The sequence below is a fragment of the Eurytemora carolleeae genome, unplaced genomic scaffold, assembly GCF_000591075.1.
Source record: "Eurytemora carolleeae unplaced genomic scaffold, Eaff_2.0 scaffold39, whole genome shotgun sequence".
NCBI lineage: Eukaryota > Metazoa > Arthropoda > Copepoda > Calanoida > Temoridae > Eurytemora > Eurytemora carolleeae.
Genome location: NW_019396056.1, coordinates 157,351 through 177,770, shown reverse-complemented (window position 1 = coordinate 177,770; position 20,420 = coordinate 157,351). Strand labels below are relative to the sequence as shown.

The 20,420-nt window shown below is 32.6% G+C and overlaps 1 protein-coding gene across 1 annotated transcript; it reads right to left on the bottom strand.

Annotated features, from left to right (window-relative positions):
- Positions 1 to 283: 283 nt before the first annotated feature.
- LOC111707123 (TELO2-interacting protein 1 homolog) lies at positions 284 to 17,450 on the bottom strand. Its single transcript, XM_023480134.1, has 33 exons — positions 17,394 to 17,450; positions 17,195 to 17,283; positions 16,845 to 16,948; positions 14,792 to 14,825; positions 14,655 to 14,694; positions 14,357 to 14,443; positions 13,925 to 14,003; positions 13,724 to 13,778; positions 13,445 to 13,474; positions 13,065 to 13,109; positions 12,870 to 12,936; positions 11,748 to 11,806; positions 11,559 to 11,617; positions 11,220 to 11,291; positions 9,739 to 9,801; positions 9,468 to 9,557; positions 9,068 to 9,148; positions 8,494 to 8,539; positions 8,143 to 8,247; positions 8,005 to 8,051; positions 7,804 to 7,886; positions 7,367 to 7,437; positions 6,812 to 6,891; positions 6,225 to 6,292; positions 6,064 to 6,169; positions 5,863 to 5,966; positions 5,403 to 5,520; positions 4,377 to 4,483; positions 3,761 to 4,170; positions 3,587 to 3,670; positions 2,998 to 3,158; positions 744 to 852; positions 284 to 473 (listed from the first exon to the last, which is right to left on the bottom strand). The coding sequence occupies exons 1-33, from the start codon at positions 17,446 to 17,448 to the stop codon at positions 384 to 386; spliced, it is 2,898 nt and encodes a 965-aa protein (XP_023335902.1). The 5' UTR covers positions 17,449 to 17,450; the 3' UTR covers positions 284 to 383.
- Between the last annotated feature and the right edge of the window lie 2,970 nt (positions 17,451 to 20,420).

Here is a 20,420-nt window from a genome sequence, read left to right as displayed (position 1 = left end):
ACTCATTCAATCGACAAATCAATTAATCATTATTCACTTATTCAATCGACAAATCAATTAATCATTATTCACGCATTCAATTGACAAATCAATTAATCATTATTCACTCATTCAATCGACAAATTAATTAATCATTATTCACTCATTCAATCGACAAATCAATTAATCATTATTCACTCATTCAATTGACAAATCAATGAATAACTTAATAAACTAACCATCATCCATCAATGAATATAAAAATCTATCAATCAAAAAACAATGAAAAATTAAATAAGCATGGTAAGAGTTGTATAAATGTATTCATTATAAACATACTCGAATCATTATCACAAATGAAGGATTAACAAGATAAAAAAAGTTTAACTGAATCTATTTAAGATTTAGTAATTTAGTTTAAGCTGGAGTATGTTAGAGTCCAAGGGGCGCTTAGGTTGGAAGAAATATTTCGTGTCTCCGTATACAATCTTATCCTAAACAATATTTAGCATTTAGGTTTTAATCTATACAACCTTCATATCAATAAAATACTAAACCAGTGAGGCGACCTTTAATGTGTTTTAAGACTTTAAGACATAAATCTAATATTTGCAGCAATAATTACAAATCGTCTTTACATTCTGCTTTAACTGGGCGACCACTGTTAAATTACTAAACCTACACTGCAGTACGGTACAAGTGTTAACTTGTATATGAATGACTAGAATATCAAGCCTAAAATACAAAGAAGTGTAAAAATTGACCTGTACATGATCTAGCAGTACTTGAATGATTGGATCTGTCTCTAAAGGAGAAAGATCAAGAAGATCTAACAAGGCCCAGATGCCGTCCACAAGCTTACTTAGAATCCTCCTAAACACAATCAGAATCAGAATCAGAATCAGAATCAGAATCAGAATCAGAATCAGAATCAGAATCAGAATCAGTATATGATTCAAACAAAAATTTACAAATCGTATTTCTATAAGCTTCCTAAACCTGTCTAAATTCAAAATATGTACACCAAGGATCCAGTACACCGTACGCGACCAAATTACCATATTACTATTTGGGATAATTAATGTATCTAACAAATTGAAATACAAAGTAAATAAATACTTAATAGCGAAAGAAATAATTTCGAAGAAAAAGTTAAAATAAATATTTTTAGATTTTTAAAAATTAANAAAGTGGTTGTAATTGTTCTATAACTCAGGTATTTATTGTTTAACAATAATCCGAGGTTGCTTCATTTCATAATTAGATTCAGATATATTTAACCTGATTCCAGTTTCATTATACCATAAAACAACAAATTTGCAGTCTAATTTGATAAACTGGCAATATGTTTGTTAGGTATTACATATTTCACGCGCATTTGTGAATCCCAGCAGAATGGAAAAGTCGTTGCGCGCAAATTTCCGCAAAGTTCGCTTCCGCTGAAAAACTAATGTGCGTCCTTAATGTACGTTGTTAATCTAAGTCCTCACAAGTGCACCCCCATACATGGTTTTTCATTATTCGTTAATGGACCCGAATCATACAAATAAGTGCATCTGCATAAAAACTTCGTAATAAGTGAGTTGATTTTTTTTTGCTTTTTTTAGTCATCATAGTTAATATATATTTGAAACATGGATTGCCTCGTCTATAGAAAATACATCAAAACAAGATATTTCCGGTTTTACCTGGTTTGTATATCTCGGATAAATATATATATATTTAAAACATGGATTGCCTCGTCTATAGAAAATACATCAAAACAAGATATTTCCGGTTTTACCTGGTTTGTATATCTCGGATATATATATATATATTTGAAACATGGATTGCATCGTCTATAGAAAATACATCAAAACAAGATATTTCCGGTTTTACCTGGTTTGTATATCTCGGATAAATATGAGACCAATAATAAGAAGCCTAACACCAGGAAACTAATCCTATTTTTCTTGTAATTGCAATATATATAACGTTAAACATTCTATTTCCTTGTAGTAAACATCTCAGCAACAAATACATCTGATAAACTTATAGTATAGTATGCAACTAGCAACTTAAAAGAGTGGCGCCGCCACTGAAGAATTGCGATTATCAATGTTGTGAAGAAAAAAAAAATTTTCTTTAGCGCTTCGCGCATCATTTATTTTAGAAATTCTTGCTATTTTCTCCTTTTCAATTTGAAGAAAGTCAATCACACTTTATTTATCCTCGTGTCAAAAAAATAAATATTTATATAAACAACATGTTACTTCTTATGGGTATTACAAAACATGACGTTTAATGGTACCAGAGGCGTATTCAGCAGGGGAGGGGGGGAGCTATGAAGCTATGGTGTAGACTATAATAGGGGAATTAATACACATATAGTGTATATGATTAAGCCAGGGTCTAACTGACTTTAAGAAAAAGATTAAAAAATATGCTTTTAAAATGGGGAAAATATGACACTAGAACTCAAGATGAACAGCATTTTTCTTTAGCGATTCGCACACAAATTCAAAGAAATGGTTTACATAGTTTATTTTACAGCTGTTGAAAGTAAACAAATTTTAAAACTAAGAACAAGCCATAGGATATGAACACAAATCGGTTTGCATTGAACACTGAGTCAAATCTGTACATGTAACAACTGAAAAACACGGGGGTTCTAGTCCCTTCGTTACCCCCCCCCCCCTCCCCTTTCAAAAAAAAATTTCGCCCCCCCCCCCATGATAAAAGTACTAGTTGCGACCCTGATAGAATCTGCGAAATCAAAACACCGGTAAAAATCCGATATCAATTGAAGTACTTTAACCGCCATTGAACTCATATGAAAAATATAACCATGAGAAGGGAAATATACTGAAAAAAGAACTCCGTAGAAAAAATTGACGAAAAAATACTAGGTGTGTTGTGTACAATGTATAATACACTTAAAGAAACATTATCAAACAGCTTTTTGATCAACATTTTGTTTCGAGAGAGACCCAAAGACTAAGAGTGTCTTAGTAAATAGTTCCGAGCAATGTTCCAAACCTTGATTGTGTTGCCGCCATTGTATTCTGTTTATCCCTATCCTTCACCATTATCTCCAGACTACGGAAGAATGAGAGCAAGGGAGGGAACACGTCGGAAACAGTTCGTTTGTGAACAAACTCTCGTGCATGCGTTGCAATCACCCACAGACAATCAAATGCCTAAATTATTGGTTAAAAAATAAGGATTATACATTTCACTAGAAAACAGGCTTCGGGTTGTATATCAAACAAATATTTTAGAGAAAAAATAGTAAGTGATATTCTTAAGAAAGGGATTGTTCCCATGTAAGAAAAATACATAAAAATCTGAATTTGGAAAACGACAAGCCAAATCTTACCAATTTAGATACATAGATCCCCCGATGATCAATAAAAATTGTATAATGTATTCAAGTTTAAAAAAGGATATCAAGTATTGTATATTTTCAATTTGGCGAATGTCCCAAATCTTTTAAAATTAATTGTTTCCATGATCCGTAGCAGGAGGGGGGGGGGGGCTTTTGGGAAATACAAACCCCTTTTCTTTAATATTTTATACGGTGTAGTTAATTCTTAAAATTTGAAAAGACTGCTAAAAACGCTTCTACCTTGTCTACTATGAAGATGTTTGTGGATTTGAAGAGTAAATGTAGAGGAGACCAAACTTGATGAACCAGGGGCATAATAATTTCCTGAAAACATTCATATCCATATATTATAAATGAAGTTAGATATATATATATATATATATATATATAGATAATTAACTTGAATTAAGAAACCTGCTTTTCTCCATATATTTGACCAGGTGTTGAACCAAGTAAGCTTATGCATGATGTTATACAGTCGAGTGCAGCCAATTGCCAAACCGGTTTTCCAGCCATAGAAACAAAATGGCGGACATGATCTAGAACAGTCTTAAGGAACTTCTGATCCAGGGTTAGTGGAGTAGCTTCAGGTTCCGGTTCAGGTTCGTCCATATTGACATCATCATCTTGTTGATCATGCAATCCTTCTTCTGGACATTGTAGAAGTTCTTCTGTTTCTTCAATCTCTGCTTTTCTCTTAGCTTCCCATTCTTGAACCATGGTTGTTATTATTCCTGTATCTTCTGTCTTCACTACCCTCTCAACAGTTTTCTTGAAGACCTCCTGGTATCCAGTCACAAATATTCGAACCAGGTTCAGTATTTCTATGCATCACAGTTATAAAAAGATCTTAAAGAAGGAAGGAAAATTGAAAAAGAACCCGCTAAAAAGACTTTAAAGTACAGACAATAGCTCGGTTTGGGGACTATTGTTTGATTTCCTGTTCTCTTCCGATCCTAAGCCCCCATGTCCATCCATGCTGTAGCAGCCTGTTTGAAAATAATAAAATTAACAATTGAGATGCATTTTCCTAAAACTTGATGTTCTTGACTTGTTGCAAGGTTAACTACTAAGGATTCGATTGTATCATTTAGGTCTTCTAAATCCTGATTTTCAGGAGATACCTGCATCACGAGCCTGTAGGAACCAAGGATCAAGTTTTAACTTAAAAAGATACTCTCCAATTTAAACGGGAGAATTTGCACAAGTGACTTGATTCCCAAATAGAATTTTTCTCAAATGCCAAATTAGAATAAAAGAGGAAAGGTCCATCTAGGGAGGGAAGGCGACCAGCACCCATTTTACCTCTGACCCGCAGATGACGTCACAAAATGGGATTTGTGGCATGCTTGGCAATTGTTTTAAGTCTGAAAATTGTTGTTATTTCTATTAGGCACTGTCAGTCAGGTACGACTGGTTTTAACTAAAAATTTCTAATTTAATTGGATTTATAATAAACTAACTTTTACTGAATCGCACACCAAAATGCAAGATTTTATTTAAGAAATGATTTTTTCTTTGTGGTCTAAAAATTTTTCGAGTATTTTTCAGCCTATATATACTCAAATATGTCATTTTATGAATACAAATGCGGGCGGAAGACATACGGGAAAGTGACATAAATAGCGAAATGCCTCAAATACGATCCACACTAAAATGTTGTTTGATCAGAATTTTTAAATCTATTGCTTATTTCAGCAGGGAATTGTGCTACTGTTACGAACAAAAATATGATGATTATTATCATTATATGATAGATGTCATGACGTCTTTATAACTTTAAATTAATGCTGCATTCGTCTATAATTAGCATATACAAATTAAGAAATTTTGCCGGAAGGCAAAACGGGTGAGGGTCAGAGGTAAAACGGGTGCGGGTCGCCTCCCCCCCCCCCCTCGTCCATCAATATGTATATGATATTTTAGGTTTGGTACAGACACGTTCTGGTTCTTGGTACCGTATGCTGCGGTTATGTCATTTTATTAAGTGAAACGTGGTAAAACGACAATTTATTAAATTTGAAAACTTAGTTATTATGTCCTGATTCTAGATTTCCTAATAAGGGTTGGAAGACCAGGGCTGTTGGTTTGTCTTTGTCTCAACATTAGATTCAGATCTTTGGTCAAATGATCAATATTATTCAAAAGCAGATCTTGAATTGATAATCCACAACCTAAATAAACGAATATTGTATGAAACGAACTTGTTGCATAGTTTACGAAATGAACAGGTTTCCAATAAATAACAAACTGCAGCTGAACGAAAAACTTGAGTCATATAATTTAAACGTGTAAAGATAAAAAATTCTGATGAGGAACAATCTTGGAGAAAATAGTCGTCAAATTTTAAAGTTTTCACATAAGAACAAAATCAAAATAGATCAAATAAGACAATGTTTGAACCACTTCCTGACCTTATGTCTGCTACAGACAATGTTTGAACCACTTCCTGTCCTTATGTCTGCTACAGACAATGTTTGAACCACTTCTGAACTTATAATGTTTTGAACAACTACCTGAACTTATATCTGCTACGGAGAAGAAAAGAACTTGAACAGCTAAAGGATCGACCAAGGATACACTGGAGACCAAGTAAAGCAGGATCTCAGGATGATAGCAACTACAAATGAACAATAATTAATTGCAGCAAAACAATCAATTAATCAATTAATGCGTCTTTAATATTCAGGAAAGGAGAAAAATCAATGCGTCTTAACCTGAGTTTGTTTCCACATATATTTCCAATAATGCCAAGTCCTTCAACAGCCAGCAATTCTTCGGTCCACTGATCATTCATCTCACTAATTGACCTTGATATCTCTCCTGAAGAAAGAAAAATTATGAACAACCTGAGAACCATGTTTTGTTCTAAAATAACCTGATTTAGCTTTAGCAAGTACATTCTGGTGTAGTGTTGGTTTTATCTCAATATATTTCTGCAGTACACTAAAAAAAACAGTAAAATATCAGCAAAGTATGTATTTATATACAGTAAAACTCTTAAATAACCCGGAATAATGTTAATCGATTGATGACTTCAAAGAGTCGCCTTTGACCGTAGAAATAGTTTTTGACATTAAACATAGCATTATGAAACCATAAAAACAGAATAGCCATAATCATGCCATTTGGAAAATATGGTCTGCCTTTTTTTGCTCTCAAAAATACAAGATATATGTTGAATTATGTTTAAATTTCAATTTATTAAATAAAACAATGAAAATGTCACATTATGAACGAAATCATTAATATCTCTGGTAATAATGAAAGCACAAAAATGGCAGCCCACGTTTTGAAAATGGTAGGACTAGCGCTATTCTGTGATTATTGTTCAATTAAAAATTCAAATAAAAATCAATATGTACTATTATTATTACCATCTTTAATAATTAAAAAAAAACATCATTTAATTCTATATTCGAAATGTGTGCATGGACAGTAGACAAAGACATTATAATTGTTTTCCTTGTGCAGGCTTGAGCTGAATCCTCGTCTACATCTTTTCTACCGGAGATAACAAGGTTCAAGATATTGATTACCTCTCTCTAAATGAAAAGTTTTCACATGACATGAGTATCGACACAACATAAAGCGAAGAATGATACGGTTTAAACTATGAAAAAAAATTTTAGTTTAGGATCCAGATATGGTGACAAATTATCTACAACAAAAAAATTAAAAGTAAATTTTTTGTTATAACCGCAAATATTTTAAGAGTTGACAACAATGAGATATTGAGAGATTGATTAAACTCCACTCTGTGCTGCAAGTCTGATATCTGATTCTGTTTTAATCTGAACTTGGTCCGAGCAAACGCTAGGTAATGTGAAAAGTTAATTGTGTTTTAAACGTGCAGCTCTTGTCTCTAATAAGCCAATCAAATTTGAGCATAACAGATAATTGAAAACAGAGAAAAAGAAATATTTATGAGCTAGATCTAGATCAAAACAAAATGGATTAAGCCATAGTTCTGCAAGATGTTTGTACTTAATAATTCTAATGAATGTGGTGAAACCATTCCTTGAGATATTCTAACTCCTCAACTCCTTCTAACAGGTATTCTAGGATTATGTAAAAACTCTCCATGCATCCTAATATCAAGAGTCAACCATGGAACAGGACAATAATATATTCCCACCCTTCCCCCCTCCTCTTACTCTCCTTTAAACAATCTTTGCCAATTTAACCTAAATGTTTAAACGTTAAAAAACTTGTTTTTCAACCGAAACTATACAAAACTGGACAAATTGCTTATTTGTCATGCTGTAGAATGTAGAAATCAACGAGAGGTTTTTAATAAAAAAAAAAACTGCAAACAGATTTTAACAGAAAAACAATTAAAATAAAAAATGAGCGCACAAATAAAGTTTCAAAGAATAACGTAATAACTTGTTATAAACACTTTTAAAATAAAAGGTCACAATAAAATGTTTTGACATGATGGTATAACTATATGCCTAAAAGTCTGCATATATGTTGAAGAAGGATCTTTAGTTTGGTTGAAGTCAGATACCGGTAATCCTTCTCTGCTCTCCCTCCACTAACAATTGTACAAATGTTTCACATGGAAAAAAACAATAATAAAGAAACTTAAAACAAAAATATATAAAAAAAATTAAATCATTAGTAAAAATTTATTTTCTGATTTCTACAATTCCCTGAGATAATATTCTGGTTTGAATAAGAAATTAAAATCAGAGAAATCCTAAAATGAAAAATAATCAATTAATTTGCAAAACCCCATGCGTTTAAAAACTTTGGGAAAATTAAAAAAATGATCCCCCCCCCCGCCACACCTGTTTGCGGGTGTGGGCAGGAAGCTCGGAACCAAACATACACGATGCTCTGTTAGAGAACTGAGATACACGGATTAAGTTCTGTACAAGCACGCTTATGTACACCTACATATAGTGGTACATATAGAGGATTTTATTGTATTTTATACGAGATTTCTCTTTCATTGCTAATTTTATTTACTTTTTATATCTTAAAAATATAAACATGGGCCTAATTTTGTAGTAAAACTTTAAATTTTCTTTCTAATTGCATATTTCTAAAAAAAAGCAAATATCTTTTAAAAACGTTTAAAAATGAAAATAAAAACATTAGAATTAGGGATTTATAACTGAGTTTCTCCTCTAAAATTCCTTTGTGACAAAGAAGACTGAACTTCTCTCAATCCTCTGTAGAAATCTAAACAAAAATAAAAGTTGCACGTCTAACGATTTTACATGATCAAACATGAAACATTATACCTTAGAAATCCTAGAAGAAGGGACAGGGTTGCCTCAAGCTTCTGCTCAGTTTACAGTCCCAAACATGAAAACATTATACCTTAGAAATCCTAGAAGAAGGGACAGGGTTCCCTCAAGCTTCTGCTCAGTTTACAGTCCCAAACATGAAATATTATACCTTAGATATCCTAGAAGAAGGGCCAGGGTTCCCTCAAGCTTCTGCTCAGTTTACAGTCCCAAACATGAAACATTATACCTTAGATATCCTAGGAGGGACAGGATTGCCTCAAGCTTCTGCTCAGTATACAGTCCCAAACATGAAAACATTATACCTTAGATATCCTAGAAGAAGGGACAGGGTTCCCTCAAGCTTCTGCTCAGTATACAGTCCCAAACATGAAAACATTATACCTTAGATATCCTAGGAGGGACAGGATTGCCTCAAGCTTCTGCTCAGTATACAGTCCCAAACATGAAAACATTATACCTTAGATATCCTAGAAGAAGGGACAGGGTTCCCTCAAGCTTCTGCTCAGTATACAGTCCCAAACATTTCCCAACTTCAACACTTGAAAATAACGTATTTATATCTCCGGGATCCTCTGGATAAAACCTTTTGTATCTTTTTTCATTTTTCATTGATTTGTTCCTAAGATGGTCCGGCAGAAAAAAAACTGTTTTTAGAGGGAAAGTTCACGTAAAAAAGACCTAAATCTGCGTTAATTTCTAAACTGAATGTGTACAGAGGAGGTTTCTGTTTCTATACCATAACCATTCACCAGTGCAATGCAATGTTTCTTCCAAAAGATTTAATCTCATGAAAACTCTCCAAGATATGGCACGAGGCGCTTAGTTGTTTCTTTATACCAAAAGCATTTTTTAAATACCTTAGATTGTGGAGCTGTGTATTAATCTGTAATGACAGATCGTCTTTATCCGTATATTTCAGTGCATACGTATCCAACAGATCATTACATCTATTAATATTTATAATTTATAATTTTCCCTTTGACATAAGGTTAAAAACGAATCCCCACCCCCAAAGGAACAAATTTTTCTTCCAGTTATTTAAAAAAATCTCTCATTCCCCTTTAAAAATGTTTCGTTATGTTGCAGCAACATAATACGATTTTGTTCCATAGTAATTTTAACTAATACCTTGAATTGATTGATGTATTCTCATCCAAAGAACACACTACCAGCATGTTCAAAACAATTGATCTAAAACAGTATAATTTACCACATACTTGAGACACAATTGAGATCTGAAAAATCGGTAATTTCTGACCCTAGGAGTTGTGGTAACTCAAATTTTACCCCGAAACCTCGGGTGATTTGAAATATTTATCACGAAACCTCTACCATCACTGAGCAAGAGGTCTTATTCAATCACCCGCATAGATAACATGGGCAGATTGCAATTGGAAACACTATCCGGAAGTAATGGTATTAAGAGTTCTTATAATCTTAGCAAACTTAAACAGGTAATTAATAGCTGCAGCGCTCGGCCCCCTAGCCCATCCTGGCCGAAGCGCTGGGCCCAGATATAATCCCAACCAAACCTAACCCACGATATAGAAAACATGAGCAGATTGTAATTGTATAGCAGTTAATGTGAACAAAATGTGTGATTCTAAAGGTTTCGCGGTTTATTACTTAATTTATAGTATGGATATTGTTTATTGGGGCCTATGATCGATGATAGATAGAACTTATTACGTGACCTAATGGATGGATTTTATAGTTAGGGCCTTACCACTATTCTGCTACACGGATTGAACCATAAAATCTTGTTATAATCAACTTTATAACAAAATGAAAAGTTAGAAAGAGATTGGTTTTATAGTTCTACTGTACGTACGATATACAAATCTGTTTTTCGCAACACTCTCCAGTCGTAATATTTAAAATTAATTCTTTTACAAATAAACACTTTTAAAAACAAACAAACCTGAAAGCCTTTCATTTCTACTTCAGACATTAATGGGACTGTATGCGTAATTTTGCGTGACCTTCCCTTTATAATGGTAACTGTTAAACCTTTAACCGCCATCAAAGATGGCAGACTTTTCCCAACTTATCTACAACAATTCCCCAACGGGATAAATTGATGGTGAAAAGATTATCATTTGGAGAGTTCCTTCCATTTTCCTTTTTAATTTTCTTTTTTCTCTCTGTTTCTTGTTTGTAGGTTTCTTCAATTTTACTAAATCTTTGTTATGCTTAGTGGTCTAAAAATGGAGCCCACAACATTTGTCCACAAAGAAATCAATTCCAAATGCTGTTTGTGACAAAAAGGTATTAGGGTTGAGGTGGAAAAATTGGAATTTTAGAGTAGGTCATGTAGGGAGGGTATCAAGCAACGTCACTTGAAATTAAGCTTTCAGTACCTTTTATGAAATAGAAATCAAAACGAAATTAAAACATTATAAACCGTAAAAGGCAAACCATCGTTCAGTGGTAAATTTTCGTCAATTTCCAGGTTTACTTTGATGCAAGTTTTGAGTCGGTCAATAAATCAGTAAATCAATTAATCAACAAAAAAATTAATCAAAAATATATACTAATTGGTCATCAGAGTCTTTGTGTAATCAGTCAACAGTGTCTACTAAGATACAAGATTTAGGTTCTCAGTTTACCTTGAATTTTCTAGAATATTCCAACAGTTCAGAAGAATCCCATCAGCACAGTTTAGCACAGCCTTTTTTATTCTAAAATCATTTCAAAATTTTCGTAAAGTACACAGAAGGTTTTATTAAAACTATGTCAGTATCTTTATTGATCTGAGTCTGAAGATAAGAGCTTTATATTGGTTGAACTGTTCCAGGATCTGTATTAATGTACCTGTGATCTGAGTGTGAAGTTAACAGCTGTAAATTGGTCCACTGTTCCAGGATCTGTATTAATCTACCTGTGATCTGAGTGTGAAGTTAACAGCTGTATATTGGTCCACTGTTCCAGGATCTGTATTAATCTACCTGTGATCTGAGTGCGAAGATAACAGCTGTATATCGGTCAACTGTGCCAGGATTTGTGTCTGTATTCACGGAGACGTTCCTAACACCATTGATAAAAATAGGAATTGAAGTAAAATATTACCATTTTATCAACAATTGTGGGGGGGGGGGGAACAAATTTTAAAATATTAAAAGAATGTCTCCGACTCCCTGAGCTTTCCCCCTCCAGACTTGATCCAATTCCTCCATCCGGGCATCACAAAATATCTCTGGATAGAAAATATTCCAGATTTATTAGCCAAGATTTTGACAAACTATTTGAACAACAAAACGTGTTAATATCCTACAGAAACTTAAATAAAAATACAGTTTTTAAATAAAGACTTTTTGGAGTTAAAAGTTTTATAATTCTATTAAAAATTAACAAAAATCTTCTTATTTGATCACACTCTGTGAACGATTTTTTTTTTCTCATTAAGTTAGTATTTTGATAAAAACAGAAATTTTGGCTTAGTGATCAGTAGTTAAACATGATCATAAAATAAACTGTTGATAGAGAGGGTGTGTTGAAGAGAATAAAAACTTAGTGATCAGTAGTTAAACATGATCATAAAATAAACTGTTGAAAGAGAAGGTGTGTTGAAGACAATAAAAACTTTCCCAACCAATAAACACTTGGAAAAAATGAATGTTTTTAAGTGATATACTTTTCTTAACTTTAAGAAGCGATAACACACACTGTGTTTGTCTTAATTCTAAGTCAAATTGCATACAAGTATGCTATCGTATTATATATCATGTAGTTTTTTGATTTTTCTCTTGAACTGCTGCTTCGTCAATACTTGAATAGATAATGATGTTCTTTAAATTTCACAAAATCTAGTTATAAAAAAGAGACCTCTTTTCTTAACATTTCTAAAAATTCCGTAGTTCAAAATTTCAAGAAAATTTTTTTTCTATCTTCTCAGAATAAGAATGTAACATTAATTTTGGAAAGAAAAAACGAAAAAATGTTTCCGTCAACTAATAAATTTTTCTTGATTAATTTACAAATGTATGTACATGCCACTATCGTTAAATAGTTTTATTGCAAAATCAATAAAAACAATTTTGTAACCTTAATATAATCTCGATACGGAGATAATAAATATCTAGATCTTAAAAACTTTAAGAATCATCTTTATTAGTAAGTAAGTAAATCTTTATTAAGTCATCTAACTTCAAATATTTAACAATGCTCATTGTTCAACTTCGAAGTGGAATTACAATTTGCAACTTCTTTGCAAGTTTTGATAAGAAAGAAAATCTTTTTTAACAACTGTGAATATTTTCCTGTGACATAAGCAGCCCAGACTTGGATAGCAGACGCCTTGATGCTGGACTGGGAAGTGGATGGATCCTAATTTTATTAAAAATTTGATATTTTTTAAAAACAAATTAAATATGAAATGTTTATCATAAAAAAACGAAGACAGTTAATTATAATCAAAACCAATTTAAATTTTCAAAATTTTTATTTTTAATTTCCTTGAATATTTTTGTCAGTTTGCTAAGTGTACCAGGGAAGAACCCCTGTACAACAATACTTGATGAAAAAATTTTTTTTTTAAAACGACTTGAAGGGAATTTCGGAAGATAACAATAACACATTTTTTTAACTTAATTCATATTTTTAGGTCTAGTTTGATGGATAAAAAAATGATTATTCTCGACAAACTATCAATAACAAGAAACTCCAGAGACTGGAGTAAAAAAATTAAGGTTTTCCTCAAATCAACGAAAATCATCTTATTGAAAAAATACATTTGAATAACATGTAGAATTTTCCCATCTGTGTGTATATTTAACATATTAACATAAACACTAGATATTAAAGTAATAAAAGATTTAATGTATATTGTGCAATCCTGAAATATGTTTTCATTTTTCCCGGCTCTCTACACAAAATAATCAAATTATTAAAATCAAAGAATTTAAAATGCACCAAATTATATTTCAGAGTTCTAACGAGAACCATTAAATAAAACAAACATTATTCTTCTTATCAAGTAAAAATTAAAAAACAAAAATTTAACTGAAGTCGGAAGAAAAGCCTATAGAATAATGCTTCAAGGGGATAACTCGTAAGTAACAAATTAAAATAAATTCAAAAAAGAAATTATTTTTAATTAATAATTGTGTATTTCCTTGTGCAGTAAATTTTTGAGTAGCTCTAAAGATTTAGTTCTCAGTTCAATAGATCTAAATATATAATTAGTAACAATTTTGATTGGAAAAAAGTTAATGTTTGAGCTGTAGACTGAAAAAAAAACATTGTAAACACTATTTTAGAATATGTGTATTTAAGAAAAAGAAAAAAACGTAAATTTTTATTTTTGAAATTTTACCTTTCCATTTCTGCCCATGTTAGCGTTGAAAAAACAAGATGGCTGATGGGTAGTTTCATTTCAATAGAGTAAAAATCCTCTAAAAAGTTATATTTACTAAGAAACGTCCGAAGCCGAGATCTTTTGAATGAGATAAAGTTAACCTTGATTAGAACTTTTGAATAAAAGACTATAACTCAAGAGGATGATCGTTTTTATTGCAAAAGGATTATATCGCTAATTATGCCGTATAAACTCAGCTCCTAGCGTAAGCCTGAATAGGAAAGATGGAATATTTAACTAATTCTCTCCTCTCAGGAATATTAACCGATTTAGAATTGGTCAAAATCCATAAGAGATTAGTTAATCTGAATTAAATGAGTATATTTAAACGTTTTTATAAGTAAATATTTTCGTCAGAATATATTTTAAAATAAAAATAGTAAAGGTTACCTAGAACCGGAGGAACAGCTGAGTTGATTAATGACAAGATACAGGAAACAATTCCAAGCTTTAAATCCTCATCAGCCTCTACCTGGCCTAAGCAGATGGAGACCTTAAAGAAACTGTGAACTACCCCCTTGACCAATGAACCAAATGTTCAACAAATGCTGTTTCTTCCAATAAACTTAGTTAACAAGAAAGTATTTTGACTGTCTTTACTTTCAGTTCAATACCTAAAATTCCATCTTATATAGATCTTTTTAATTATTTTTTTAAAATTAAATTATAAAATATCCTATTTCAGTACCTTGCGCTGTTACAAGAGCCAATAAAGCAGTAATTATGTCCTAAAAAGAAATGGGATATTTTCTATATTTTTATTAATTAAAAATATCGTAAAATAAAAAATTAATTAAAAAATTAATTAATTAAATTCCGGCCTACCTTTAGAATAAAGAATGTGTTGAGGGAACTTTTCCTAAAAATCCAGTTCAAAATTATAAAAAAATAACATTTCTTTTCATTATATTCTATTATATCATTATTTCATGAGATATCAAATATTACAAATAATTCATGTTCTATTTAAATCTAGTCTCTTATCTTTCCAGTAGAACTTTAAAAGGAATACTAACATTTTATTTTCAGGAGGTGCTAATGATGCATTTTACTATAATGGGGTTCCTTCCATACCGTAAAAAATTAATTCGGATCCAAAAACAAGAACTGGATTCAAAACCGGATCCGGATCAAGCTAATGAACTTTAAAAAGTTCTGTTAATATGTTGATCCAAAAAAAACTACAAAAATGTTTGATTCGCTAATTTTTATTTAAAAAAACTTGTTTTACATTTAAATGTTAACTGTTTAGGAAGGTGTTAACGGTAACTCGGCCGACATTAAAAATGTGTGTTTTGACTTTATAGCAACAAGTAATTTTTTCGATATTTTGGTTGAAATATTACCCTTACATCAAGATCTTGAGCACTTTTATCAGGTGCAAAATTGGAATGTACAATTTTTATGCTAATAAAGGGGGGGGGGCACAAAACGTAATACTCTCCGGAAAATTTAAACAGTGTTCAAACATAACATGATTTTAAAAATATCTGAGCAAAAGTGCTCGCGGGCGCGCTTTTAGTTAAAAAGTACGATTTTTTTCACATTTTCACAAGCTTTACACCTTTCAATGAGCTTGAATTTGCATCAGGTCGCGATTAAACAAGTAATCCCTGAATTCGAGGTCAAAATTGACTTTGGTGGAGCATTCTGACCGGCGCGCTAGAATCAAGATGTTACAATATGGGTCATCTTCCAATAAGTTTTACATGTCTTACATCAATTAATAGGATATTGGGCAAGAGGATTCCATTTCTTGGACTCAAAAGTCTTTTAACCACTCTGATCGTCACGCTATTATCCTACCGTTACGTTATGAGTCATCTTACCAAGTTTTTGCATGTTGTATGTCGATTCCTAAGTAATTGGGCGTGAGGATTCCATTGTTTGGGTTTAAGTTTTCGTAAGACCACTCTGATCGGCGCGCTAGAAGCCAGCAGTTACCTTCTGGGTCATCCTGCTATATGTTTTACAGGTAATATGTCGATTCTAGGGTACTAGACACAAGGATTCTATATCTTAGAATAGTTTGATAACTCTGATCGTCGCGCTCCTGGCCAGCGGGTAATTATGGGGTCAACCTATCAAAGTTTTTCATGTTGTATGTCATTTTATAGGTATTTAGACCAGAGAAATCTATTCTTTTTCTTGAAACTTGTGTCGAAAACACTGGTAAGATTGCAAGAAACCATGATAATGGATTATTTTACTGATGTTTGTTTAGGTTGTATATCAGGGTTTATTCCATGATATACCAGAAAACATCTTCAAATTGGCATGTTAACCTATTTCTTAGAATCCATGCCACAAAAATCTGAAAAGAAACAAAATCGTTTCCATTAAATATATGCAGAATAAATGGTACAACTTGTAAAAATGTAAAATTATCTTGAGTTAAACTTAAACCTACTTAAACATTCTCAATCGGCAAAAGGCACACGTGTTTGGACTACTTTTCTAATGGGCTTACTGTCATCGTTTAGATACCACACATTATTCACTTTACTTGCACATACACAGTGTCCAGGTGTTGTTGCATCACTTTAAGGAAGATTGTATATTAAGTGATTAATCAAAAATACTATCCAATTTTAAAAAGCAAAAGTGTATACATCTATTTGTTGGCTTCCAATCAGCAATAGAAAGCGCGCCGATCAGAGTTTTCTAGTGTAATTTGCTCTGATCTTTTTAAAATTGCATTTTGCAGTTATAATACACAATGCGCATGCAAAAAATCAGCGTCCTAAGACAATGCTAAGAGTTTAAATTTTCCGGAGAGTAGTACGCTTCTTTGTGCCCCCCCCCCCCCATTTTAAAATTTATAATTTTTACTATATTGCGACAGTTTTGTAGAAAATGATAAGTTTGAGCATGTTTCCTGTAGTATATACTGATGAGGTTGATCACTCGCAGAGTCAAATTCTTGTTGGGATTCCCTTGGGGGGACTTCAAGTAGAGCTGCAGGGGGAATATTATGTATTCCTAAAATATTCATGTAGAGCTGCAGGGGGAATATTATATATTCCTAGAATATTCAAGTAGAGCTGCAGGGGGAATATTATATACTCCTAGAATATTCAAGTAGAGCTACAGGGGGAATATTATATACTCCTAGAATATTCAAGTAGAGCTGCAGGGGGAATATTATATACTCCTAGAATATTCAAGTAGAGCTGCAGGGGAATATTATATATATATATTGCATAAAGTCTAATTCTCTAGTCATACCTGAACTGAATCTAGAACTGAGGGATCTGCTTCTTGAATCAAGGATTCTAATTTGACAAGATATTTCAGCTCTTGAGTCTGCATAAATCCTAGAAATACATTTTAAAAACTTTTTCTTTCCTTGACAATTTGTTTAAATGTGTGCAAATGGTAATTTTATTTATAACTGCAGTTTTCATGTGAAATAAATTTTCAAAACCTAGGCAGTGAAGCCGGAAGGGGCGGAACTTTTCTTCGTTTACCCCAGATTGCATTTTCATCTGAAATAGGTTTGTAAATAGTTCGCCTTAATAATTTGCTAGATAAATAACGTTCAGTCATCGGTAATTATTTACTACATAGCACCTCGGTAAATTCCCGGAGTACNCCCCATCTCCTATCAATATAGAGCCTGAGCTCGGTAACTAGCTGAACTCCTGAAAGGCCAATGAAGTTAGAAAAGAGATGTTTTAAATTATCACACCCGTGATATATAAACATAAACATACCAATTAAACCAATAAAAAATTAAACCAAAAAATCTAGCAACGGCCCCTATACTAGCAGCAACACTCGGATTATACAGGGTGTCCCACATCATATTAGATCGTCAATGGATCTAAATTACGATTTTCGGGACTGATCAGAAAATTTAAGAAGAATATAAAAATTTTCTTGTAGAAAATGCTAGGTTTTTAAAGTTTAACATGTGTATTTTGGCGTTATAGCTACAGAAGATAATCTAATATGATATGGGACGCTCTGTATATTGTTTTATACTTTTTACTTTATCCTACCCACAAAGAATGCGACTATAAAGACGACCTAAATCTATTGAAATGTAATAATCCCAGGGTTAAACTAAGTCTAGGTCCAAAAGTCGTGTACTAAGACGGGTCCGGGGTCTGTCCTATAGAACGATTTTTGGACCCCACGGCCCCCCCCTGGGGGGGGGGTCAAAAAATCGTTCACTAGGACAGACCCAGGATACAGACGTCTGTTGTGAAGTCTCATACTTTGTGGCCTGGGTATAATTTAACCCTGAATAATTTCATGTTAAAATAGTTTAAATCAATGTCATAAACAAAATAGATATGGTTTCACAAACGTTCTCTACACATACACGAAAGAACTAGCACCTCTATCAAATATAATTTGTCGATTAAGTATTTCATGCATTAACACTTTGATTTTTGTTATTTTGATATCTGAATTTGAAAATGGATTGCATTGGAGCTATGTTTAGATGGAGCAGCTGTGCTGTGGAATATTTTGCGGCAGTTGCGCTCACACCCCAGTAGCAGCTTCGCAGCTTTTACATTTGAAATTAATTAAACTTTCGGAGTGTGTCGCGAACGAGAGGGGGGGAGTGCAGAAATAAACAAATGCCCGCCACCCAAACGTGTTTTGCGGCATGCGAGCTCCTCAATGAAGAATCAGAAATAAAAAGTTAGCATTAAACCGTTTATTTCTCAGAAAAGACCATATTGACATCTGTTAATGGCCCATGGTGTACAATATTGTTAAAACTTTCTTTTTTGCTCCATCTGCAGTTTCGAAAATAAATCTATAAATACGCACTAGAAATAAAATTACGTATCTTAGATCCAATTCACAAATAATTAATGACTGCATTTCATGATTCGAGTTTAAGGGCATATACGAGGGGGGGCCAAGCCCCCCGTCCAAATTCCCCTACGCGTGCCCCCTCCGAGGAGGAGGAGACTGATGGGGGGTTCTTTTAATATTCATCTTCCTCAGGCAATCTACATTTTACATTGCATTGCATTGCACTAACCCAAACTAAAAGATTAAGAAAAGAATTAAAATATGATTCACAACAATACCCTTCAAAGCTTTGTCTGATTAAGTGTTGCATAAAAAACCATGTTTCCCCTTTTGAAAACTGAATGTTTTTTCTGGTTTCTCTTCAAAATGACTCGCGCATTTCTTGCTTCAGAAACGATCGATGGAGAAATTAAAGGTTTCAAAGGTTTTTCGGACATGCCACTCTATAAATGGAGGGTCACTTGAAATTTCATTAAAAAAAGCTTTAATCAATACTGCCTTCAGTGTAAATATATATTTGATATCATAATTTATTATACAATATCCATCAATCCCAGGCGCGCAACTAGACATTTGGTTAGGGGGGAAATATTTTTTTTTGCCCCCCCTAAACATTTTTAGGGGGGGGGGGGCAAGAAAATGTGTGTTATACTTTAACAATAAAAAACTAACCTTACCAACCGGATATTCAGCAAGTCAACACATCTGATATGAAATAAAAAAAGAAATATTCTGGTATAAATCACAAAAATAATTAATTTACAAATTACATATATATATATAAATTTTCATTAGTTATCCATAAATCAAATATGTACATTGTACTCAGAAACTGACAAGAAATGCCTTTCATTAAAAATTCATGATTTTTATTACATGAAACATATTTTTTTTAATATGACACATCACACAATATTTGCGGTGAACATGTAGGATTAATTGAATAGTTGTACTACAGTATTAAAGCAATATCATAATAAGTGGCAGAACTGATAGTGAATAAAAAGGGGTTTTTAAGGGTGGGGGGCACAAATGCCCTGGTACCTCCCTGGGTCGGGCTGCCTGTTAACTAAAATTACCTCACCCCACCCAAAGTAATATCTATCTCCATTTAAAAGATATTTTCAAAAAACCTTTACGTTGTTTAGATTTTTTGTTTTCGCCTACTCGAGTTCAACATCATACAACAAAAATAATTACATGCAGAAAGAACAAAAATAGAAAATTGGTCTCATCGCACTCACTAGTGAAAATGAAGTATTAAATTCACTAATTATTTCAAGCTTCATTGTTAATTGAGGAGTGAGCATGCGCAAAGGTTCAAAAACGTTATTTTATTTCTAGCGCTTCATGTGGCATATTTATATATTTATTTTTGATACTGAGGAGCAATAAAGAAAGCTTTAACAATATTTAAAATTAGTTATTGCAGACCATTTATTAATTTGGAAACAAATTATCTTTAAAACATACTATAATGGTAAAAAAAAAATAGATTTTGTTCTTTCTCTCCTTTCTCTTTTTTTCAATTTTTGATTTCTTCTTTTCATTTGTACCTTTTCTTCTTTTTTTTGTCTTATATCTTGTGTCCCCCTCTTAGCACCTGACGGAGTAGATCAATATGGAGTGAGAAGCTGGTCTGTCTTACCATCTGACGGAGTAGATAAATATGGAGAGA